Here is a 10,635-nt window from a genome sequence, read left to right as displayed (position 1 = left end):
TTTTCATTTCCATTCAGTGCAGTAGAATCATCCAGGAAAAGGGCGCGAAGATATACATGTGACATTTGGCGCAAAATGATTGTGACACCCCTTACCTAGAAGACAAATGGACTCATCCAATAGTACAGAAACGCAGAAAAAAGGTCAAACGGACATGTCCGTATATGAAATCGCATGAAATAAACAGCTGCATGCAAAAAAAAAACAAGCTAATTCAGAGAATTCGTGTCCCCCGCTTAGGGAAAAAGTCGGCTCCCCCTGACTGAATTTGTAGAATTATTAATGTATACATGTATACTGAAACAAATAAAATACATGTATGTCAATATGCATATAAAGATTTGATTGCTTATTCTTCATTATGTGTATAGAAGATTTTTTTTATATGGAATTTTTATCACACTGTAATGATGATTTTATAACCTCATAAATTTTTCATTTCACATGCTGAATACTAACATTTAGTAAAAAAAAAGTTTAAAAAAAAAAAAAAAAAATTGACCGAGATTCGATCCCGGGACCTCTTACATTTTAAGCGAGAGAAATAACCACTAGACCACGGAATCGCTTTACATGGTGTGAAGTATATGCAGAAGTGAAGTCACATACATGTATATATTCATGTTTTCATGTTCGGTATTCTCAAAATTTTACACAATCCATGGTGTTTGATTTATTTAGCCTTTATTAAACAGTTCTAATAGATGTAATAGGAACATAAAGTCCGCCGAGAACCTGTTTTATACGCAATAACTCTCCTCATGCCCCTGCGATAAAAATATCGACATGTAATACTATTAATACTAATAAAACAAACGGGACGGGGCACTTTGAGAGGGGCGAGAGACGTCCTAGGGAGTTTTGATATAAAATTACATTGCATAAGCTCAAAATCTTCTTGAAATATCGCCCGGAAATAATAGTATTACACACAGACAGAATGTATAAATTTACGACCTTGAACTTTGACATTTTGACCTCACAATCAATAGGGGTCTTCATTAGGCCACAGGGAGTTGTTATATAAAATTTCATTGCAATAGCTCAAAAGGTTCTAGAGATATCGTGTGGAAACGAAAGTGTTTAAACAGACAGAATTTGCTTATTTATGACCTTGACCTTTGACCTTTTGACCTCAAAATCAAAAGGGGTCTTCTTTAGTCCATAGGGAGTTGCTATGCTAAATTTCATTGCAAAAGCTCAAAGGGTTCTCGAGATATCGTGTGGAAACGAAAGCGTAACAGACAGACAGAAAGACGAACGGACGGACGGACGGACACACCCAAATTAATATCCCACACTTTTCAAGCGGGGATCAACTAAAGGAAATAAACACATCAATTTGTTTTTAATATTTTTGAGTTCGTGCACGAGTTATCTACGAAATCCTTTAGAAAACAGAACAATCGTTCGTTGAATCTTTCGACTTCATACGACTAAAAACTTAAAATAGTCTTATCATTTTGGCAATTCTAATTTCCTTTCAAATATGTCTATTAAAGATAACCCAACATTTAAACTTCTAAAGAAAGAACATCAAAAATCAATAAAAACTGAACACCGGGTCTCCAATTTACAGACCTACTTAGAGTGTGACATTATTCCGAAAGGCTTTCAGATAAATGTTACACCTAACATAGGGCCAATCTCCAAAAGCTTTCAGGAACGCTGGGACGTTATTACAAGGAGATGTTCTAAACAATTGATGTCACTCTGTCTTTCTTGGGATATCCACAAGTTAGGACAATTGAAGAGTGAGATCAAGTCCTTAGAATCATCCCTCAACGATATCATGTCCCAGGCCGATCTTGATGAAGCCCATAATATTATAGACACCTATAATATGGCCCTGACAAATAAAGTCAACAAGACTCAAAAAAAGAAATTTCTCCGCGACAGTGTTCCACAGTCTAGGAACAACTGGTCAGAGGTCAGAGTTAACAAAACACGCAAACCCCGCTCGAGACGCTTCAAACGCATCAAGGCAATCGTGAGGGACGGACCCATACAAACTCCTGACGTCTGCCCAGTGCTCAATACATCTAGTGCTCCTCTCTCCGAATCGGAGACCTGACTTCTTTCCAAGGGGCTAAATTTCTGCCCCACGCCACATGAGGTCGACGAAAAACAAGTCAGAGAGGACACCCGAGCATTCTTCCGGAGACTACGTTTGAAGGAGCACTTCTCTAGAAAAGACTCCGAAGTAAATTCATACGACTCTTCCAAGCCAGATTTACACGATCTAGAGGAACACAAACTCTATAAGCCCAAGAGTGACTGGGAACCTGCACCGGGCAAGTGCGGCGCGCTTGAGTCGTATATTGACGCCGTTGAGTCAGACATAGAGAAGCTCCTTTCAGTGCCAGACAAGACTCCCGACAATTTGAGTAAGGAAGAGAGATCTGCCTTACAATCATTAAAAAATCGGGATGACATTGTAATCAAGAAAGCAGACAAAGGCTCTACAGTTGTAGTAATGGATAAAGAGACTTACATGGCGGAAGCCCAAAGACAACTCTCAGACGAACGTTTCTATAAGAAACTGGACTCTGACCCTACTAAAGAATTCTCCACCGCCATTACCAAAACTCTTGACGATATGTTTGAGAAAAATGAGATTGGTATCAACGTCTATGAGACCTTAAATCCTATTGACTGTAGACCAGGACAATTTTATCTGCTTCCTAAAATACACAAAGAAGGCATGCCAGGTCGCCCCATAGTCAGCGCAATTGGACACCCCACGGAGAAAATTTCTGAATTCATTGATTTACATCTCCGTCCACACGTAGAGAATTTGCCATCCTATCTCAAGGACACCACGGACTACATTAACAAGACGCCCTCTACTGGCCTCCCAAATCATACCCTCCTCGTGACTATGGACGTCACATCTTTGTACACCAATATTCCACACGATGAGGGTATCGAAGCCTGTAGAGAAGTCTGGGATAGTAGGTCCATACAAATTCCTTCTACAGAGTCCCTTGCTAAGCTCCTTGAACATGTTCTCAAGTTCAACAACTTCATGTTTAATGGAGAACATTACCTGCAGGTTAATGGCACTGCTATGGGTACAAAAATGGCACCGTCTTATGCCAATGTCTTCATGGGCAGACTGGAACGCAACTTGTTACTTCAAGCACCATTTAGGCCCCATAGCTGGTTGCGTTTCATAGACGATATAGAGATGAAGTGGGTGGAATGTCGCGAGAGCCTCGAGGCATTCATTACGTTTGCCAACACCTTTCATCAATCGATCAAATTTACAGTAGACGTATCTAATTCGAAAAACGTATTCCTAGATACTACATCTACCCTGATTGATGGTGAAATCGAATTCAGTCTCCACACCAAACCCACAGACTCCCACCTATATCTTATGCCCTCTAGCTGTCATCCCCCACACACTTTTAAAGGAGTGCCTAAGGGTCTAGCCACCAGATTTCGACGCATCTGTTCGTCCCCTGCCTTATATCAGGAGCAAAGTGGTCTTCTTAAGTCCCACTTATGCAAAAGAGGCTACAATGCCCGCACCGTACAAACAGCTATTGATGAGATGGCGGGACATGACAGGCAAAACCTATTACGCTACAAGGAGAAAGACAACAGCGGCAGGGTCCCTCTGGTAACCACATACCATCCCGTCCTTAAGAACCTTAGCGGTATCCTTCAAAAGAACCTACCAATTCTCCATTCAAACAAACGAATGGCAGAGGTCTTTAAGGAACCCCCATTGGCTGCATACAGACGCCCAAGGAATCTAAAGGACATGGTAGTAAGAACCAGACTGGACAACCCATTACCTAACGGGGGCTTTAAAACTTGCTCTGACAGAAGATGTCTTCTTTGTAAGCACAGCACTGACACAGACAGTTTTAACAGCCCTGTTACAGGCCGCAGCTACAAAATACTAGGGAATTTGTCCTGTCATACTGACAACTGCATTTATCTCATCAGTTGCAAAGTTTGCTCCAAACAGTATATTGGTGAAACAGGAGATCTCCGCAGGAGAGTCAATAACCACCGTTCGACCATTAGGACCAAAAAACTCAATGAACCCGTTGGGGAACATTTCAACCTTGAGGGTCACAAATGGGAGGACATGACAGTAGTGGTGATTGACCATAACCCAAGATGGACAGATGCTCAGAGAAAAAGCAAAGAAAAGTTCTGGATGCATAGATTGAAGTCATTCCGCCCTAATGGTATTAACAAACTGAATGACTTCACCAGAATGAACGTAAACTAGACCCAATTCCTGATGATACTAAACAAGATTATTCTCTCAATTTAGTGTAAACTCTACAGTTAATTTGCGTCACCAACTCTCGAACAACTCTCATAACTATGTATTGCTTACACCTTTGTTAATTATTTTTTTCCCGGTAATAAGTCCTTAAATATTTCAAAATTTATAATTGATCATAATTCATGTGTTTAAATATCCCTGCTATATTATTTTTCTTCGATTATTCTTTATTAAGTAAAGTTACGCCATTTTGAGAGAATGAAACGATGTACGATTTACTGATTGTCGTAATTAATTAGCATAATTAATTCGTTCAATTATGTAAATCGCACTTCGCCCGAGTATACCCGATAGACCGGACGCATTTCATTAGCCGTCCGGATTTCTTTCTTTATTAGTGTTTTTAAAAAATTTCCAATTCATCATGTAATTAAGTATGTAAATATCTAGTGTTTAGTAGTTTAGTAGTAGTGCTAGTTGTTTTTGTTTCTCTTTTTCCTTTGTTCTTATGACTTTTTAACTTTTTTCTTTGTCCTGAGGAAGGGACAGGGCGTCCCGAAAATTTGACAATTTCTATTGTTCGTGTCGTTGGTCATTTTTAGTGCTTTATATAAATTTCCATCCGTGACCTTGTATCTACTTGGTAGATCCGACATTTAGGATATACAGTGTTGTTGGTTTTTTAGTGCTTTTTATATATATATATATATATATATATATATATATATATATATATATATATATATATATATATATATATATATATATATATATATATATATATATATATATATATAGGCATTCTGTTTGTACTCATAAGTACTGTGAAATCACCATTTTTCTTGGGGGTTTAATTTTCGTTGTTCTCGAGGTATGAAAAGACAGACGAATTCATTAATTTGACCCCACAAAAATATGTGATTTTACAGTAGGGTGAATTCACCATGCATCGGATACCTAAGGAGGTAAATTATTGACAAACAAACAAGTTGATGAAACAAGAATATCAGCAATCTCGTTTAATGTCATCATTTCGTAAGTTCTTTGGTCGATACAATGACCTTGTCAGCAAATACAATTTATCATTGAGTCAAATGCTGACTGACGATCTTCATACTTATTGTTAGTTCATTATTTATACACTGAATTGACAAAGGTTTTTCCGCCATTTCCCGATCATGACACGGAGCACATGGCGGGTGTGACCGGTCGGCAGGGGATGCTCATTCCTCCATGGTACCTGATTCAACCTCTGACGCTTCTGTAAGAAATGGTGCCTCAAAAAGAAAAAAATAGGATATGCAATATCAAAAACTACAGCCTTTATTCCAGTGCCAAATAAACCAAATATGGACATTAATTTTCTTTTTAAACAATATTTAAAACTCTGTATAAAGTTAGAAGTTTATGACAGGAGATATCTTCTATAATAGGTTGAAAATAAAACATTAACATTAATTAACTTTATTTGAGATTCCCTTTTTTCAAAATAATTAATAGTGATAATTGTAGTTGTTTCAAGAGGTATAAACACTAATTTTGATAATCTTTCAAAATTCTTTTAAATACTTTTAACAGAGGTTTCGTAGAAAAGAAGTTCGTCAGCTTGTGACCTCAGAAAACTTTAATTTCAAGACTGTACTATCTGTTTGGGAAGATTGCTAGTTTAATAAAAAAAATTCTTGAATCTGTATTATGAGTATATACAAACGGTGAATAAAGTGTTTCTGCTCAGACTTAAATTCTGATTTTATTGATTATCTATGATTTTATGTCCCAAAAGCTTAGATCTGTTTCAAAGAAGTCTCCATTCATCGGACGCTTGTCCTGAAAAATAAATGAAGGTATTTAAAAAAGTTGATATATTTCTTTTCTACTATTCTAGTAAGCTTACGTCATTTAACACATCCTGAAACTTGAAACTACCCAAAAACATTTGACTTTTGCGCGGTTTTAAATTCGTGCTTTTCATGGAGGGTTTTGTGTAAATATTCCACATTTCGTGCAATCAGTGCAGCGTTTCGTAGAAGGCCTCAAAACGTTTTTTGTGTAAGCCTCATACGTTTAAGAGAGTTTCGAGGAGTTTGAAGAAGAGAAACTTTCGATTTTCGTTTAAGAATCGTTTGAGAAACGCGTAAGAATTTAAAGTGACAATTAAACAAATGCGCTTCGCGTTATTATAGTAGAACATATTTCGCAAAATGGTGTGACTCGTATTTCATTATGCATACAGCATTTGTAATTATGTATACAGCAGTTATAAGAGAATTTAACCTTAGAAAACCTAGGTGCACTGCTTATTAGGGGATGAATTTTTATTTATACGTAATTTTTTTTTTACAAGAAGCAATTTACCTCTCTTTCAAACTTTGCTCCAGAACACAGTAAAAAGTTCTGAGTATTATGAAACTTAGAGGTCCCTCATAGTTTATCCACTTCTATAACTGCCTAATGAAATAAATTAATGTAACAAAACGAGTAACAATTAACATGCATTGACAAACAAAAGAATAAATTCGATTAACCTTTGTTGGAAAGGGTTAAAGTCTAATGAAATCGAAAAGGTTTAATGTTTGTTTTTAACATGAGTCTATAAGCTGTATTTTCCTGAAACAAAAAAACTCACTAAACTGTCGGACTCTTAAAACTTGCCTGATATGAATTTTCGTCAATTCATACTATATATCATATAAATGACAACCGCTTCGTGAATCGTGTATCGAGTAAACAGTTTATTGTAAGGCGCGTAGCGAGCATGTTGATTTGTACCTCATGCAGTGTGCGTTAATGGCAATCACCCGGCTTAGAATCTGCAGATGTATCAAATATGTATAAATACCATTGGAATATTTCTGTAGTATTTCAAATCTCAAAGACTGTTGTATGGTTGATAAATCGTATTTTATTAAAGTGTCAAGTTCTGCCAATTTTTTAATACAATCTTCAGCTAAAATTTTGATGAATATTGAGTTATTTTGTTCAAGTGAACCCTACCCACTTTTAAATGTGTTCGACGGAATAACAGGCCTTGTCTTTGTCGACAAATTATCATACTTCTCTGCCGTGCGATATTCAATTTGTTGCACGTCAAGTGCGATGGCATTCTATAATAAGATTTCAATTCTAAAACATTTCCTTTTTTGTCTCTATGATATTCTTATATTGTCAAGGTAAAAAACATAAATAGAAATCAAGGAGAACTAAGCTTATCTCAACTAGATGCCAGCCAACTTTTAGATCTTTTGAAACTTATCAATTACCCGCTTGATATAAAAAAATATTCAAGGCTTTAAATTTTTACTTTAAATTTTTATGGTATTCTATGATTACGATCAATATTTAAATAGAGACAAGTAATGCTAATGTTATGTGAAGTTGAGTTATTAAAGGTATTTCAATTCTTTGGCATTTGATTTGTCAATTATGTGGACGTTGCTAGCAAAGGATGATGTTTCAAAACTACTTTCTGTGAGGATTTATTTTCATTTTACAACAATTTTGATAGTTTTGATAGTTTAGAGTGACTAGATATGATCCTTTTGAAGAGTGTCAATAGTTTCGACAAATTTGAGTTATGTAGATTACTGTCACAAGGAAACAGAACCTTAAAAAGACACATCTGACGAACTTTTCAAATAGCCCTTTATACACAAAACGGTCAAAAAGGTTCTTGGTTTATTTGATCGAATATAAGATTAATTTTTAATAAATATTTGTCAAACAACCCTCAACAATGCATAACTCTGTTACACTGAACATAAATATTTAATAAAAATGAATAAAATGTGGAAGCCCAGGTTACGACTTGAAATGATATGTACCATTTTTATCGACATAGTCACTGAGGACTGCATTCATTTAAAAATCTAAACATTTATTTTCTTGCCTCTGAGTTTTCGTGTCCTTGTGTAACATTGTTGATCTTAATTGATTGCAACGATGAAGAATTGTTTTCTTCTCTGTAAAGCAGATTCCTGCCACTTCTGTCCTGAAGTTCCATGAAATCCTGTTGTTGTCCCCTAGCAGTTGCATTAATACAGATTGAGGGTCTATCCACTTCTGGTGAATCGAAAGGTTTGCAAAATTCATTGATATCTTCTGCCGCTGTCAAGTTTGTTTTACATAAATAACAATCTTCACTGCTATCAGAGAATATAATATCAGTAAAATAGGTATTTTCCTGTTCCTTGCACAGAATGTTATTTTTCAATAAGCGACTTGGATTTATGGTTTTCTCACACGGTTGGATACCAACAACTAAAATTGGTTTTCCTATGAAAAAAATTTGTTTTAAACAAAATAATAACAAACATTCATCCTTCATTTCATAATAATAGAAGAGGCTTTTTGATAAATCGGAAATTTTAAGTGTTTGGTCGAATAAAATCCTGGGATCATGATTTAAACAAACCCAATTCTACACTTACTGAGGATGCATTCATATAAATATGATTAATCATAGCTGTTCTTGAGTAGAGGATATTTCCTTTTTATTCCTTTGTAAAAAGAAACCATGCATCCCCAATAGTAGCAACTTCCTGACCCATGGGACATGATTTAAATAAAATTTAATCTATACTACATGGAAATTCTTCCACAATGAAATCACAAATCAAGGAACGTCTTCGTTTCACCCCACTTACCCTGTGGTAGATTAGGATAACAGACAGAAGGACAGAAAGACGGCTAGATGAACAGATGATCTACAGGATAAATGTGATCAGAAAATCAATCAAGCTTTCAGCTCACGGGAGCTAAAATCTCGAGAGGCGTGAATTGTACATAAATGAGTGAATAATACACGTTTCGTTGTTACTTCAACATTACACATTCAAAATAGGTACAGTCATGTAACATACAAACTTTCAGACATACATCGTCAATGTTTCTGGATATTCTTTTTGAGTACCTCTGCTGAATATTAAAAAAATAATAAAGGGCTCAAATGATAAATGTTGAGTAAATTCAAAAGAATTGTTTTTGTCACGTTATCCAAGTAACCGAATTGTAGTTTTACTAACAAATAATTGCATCGTTCGACAATTGACTTGTTAATCGCAAACTCGTTATCAGCACTAAATTTATTGAAGTATAGCATATTTAGGCATGAAAATTATCAAAAACGATTCATTCTACCCAACTGCAGATTTGTATTTCTTTTCTCGTTAGTATGGTGGTATTACTTTGGTGTTGTGAGTAAACCTTGTCGCCGACTGTTTTAAATGAAGGACATGTGTTGACAACACTAAACATGGTATACCTGATCTATCGCTTTCCTGCAAGGGTTTCAGTATGTCTTCTTGTACTCGAGAGTCATGATAACAAAGAAAAACATTTGGGTATTGATCCATCTGGTCATTTTGCCACAGTAGTTCTGCATTTGGTAAGTATTTCACCTTAAATTCCTCAAAGAGTTGTTCACAAATCTGTGGTTGTGTAAGAGCTTTAACTTAAAAGAAAGTGAAATATAATTTTAGATAAAACAAACATAGAGAAATATACAAGATAAATTGTTTATTTTTTAAAGTTTTTCGCGCTTATTTCTTTTTTTTAAGCATAACAGATCAGCTTGCCTATTTTAAAATTTGCGCGATGACATCGAGAGTGCATATTAGTATGTTTAAAATTATTTACCATTGAATTTCCTCCACTTTACCTGTCGAAGAGCTAAAAAAGAAAAAAAAGTTCTAAGCAATCTTCTTTATCTTGCCTAATAATTACCAATATTGCACTGTTACAACCACTATTGAAATAATCAATTCAATAGTACTTGGTTGAGATTTCTTTTCAATGACAAACGTAGGTTGCTACCACAATTGAAATACAACCACTATTGAAATAATTATAACAATAGTGGTTGAGATTCTTTTTTATAAACAAACGTAGGTTGCAACAACTATTGAATAATTATTTTTATAGTGCATTTCTATACCAAACTCAGGTAATAACCACTAATTAAATACGACGAATTTTGAAATAATTATTTGATAGTGGTTCAGATTGCATTTCAATAACAAACATAGGTTCCAACCACTAATGAGATAATGTTCACTTTTGAAATAAAGATTTCAATAGTGATTAAATAGATTTTTTAAACAACGATTCAAACAGATATTAAAACAATTATTTTCATATATGCTGACAATGATTTCCTTACCAAAATCACATTGCAAGTTTATAGAACTACCACAACTATTTAAACAAGTGTAAGGCTTGTTGACACATTCTGTTCTCTGACACAATAAACTAATTTATTGATTTAAATGCACGTATGATAGTTTAAGTTGCTCTGTGTTTTCATTTTTGAAGAAATTATTTTTTTAATAAACTGACCTACCTAAATTCATTTAATTGTGAACGTGGTTACAACTTGTGTTTTGAAA

At 35.1% G+C, this 10,635-nt stretch overlaps 1 protein-coding gene across 1 annotated transcript; it reads right to left on the bottom strand.

Moving 5' to 3' along the window:
- Positions 1–8,079: 8,079 nt before the first annotated feature.
- On the bottom strand, positions 8,080–9,695 carry LOC134237868 (uncharacterized). Its single transcript, XM_062720021.1, has 2 exons — positions 9,513–9,695; positions 8,080–8,524 (listed from the first exon to the last, which is right to left on the bottom strand). The coding sequence occupies exons 1-2, from the start codon at positions 9,601–9,603 to the stop codon at positions 8,127–8,129; spliced, it is 489 nt and encodes a 162-aa protein (XP_062576005.1). The 5' UTR covers positions 9,604–9,695; the 3' UTR covers positions 8,080–8,126.
- Between the last annotated feature and the right edge of the window lie 940 nt (positions 9,696–10,635).

The sequence above is a fragment of the Saccostrea cucullata genome, unplaced genomic scaffold, assembly GCF_032062105.1.
Source record: "Saccostrea cucullata isolate Sc308-1 unplaced genomic scaffold, CSIRO_AGI_Scuc_v1 ctg348, whole genome shotgun sequence".
Taxonomy (NCBI): Eukaryota; Metazoa; Mollusca; class Bivalvia; order Ostreida; family Ostreidae; genus Saccostrea; species Saccostrea cuccullata.
This window is presented reverse-complemented; position numbering and strand designations above follow the sequence as displayed.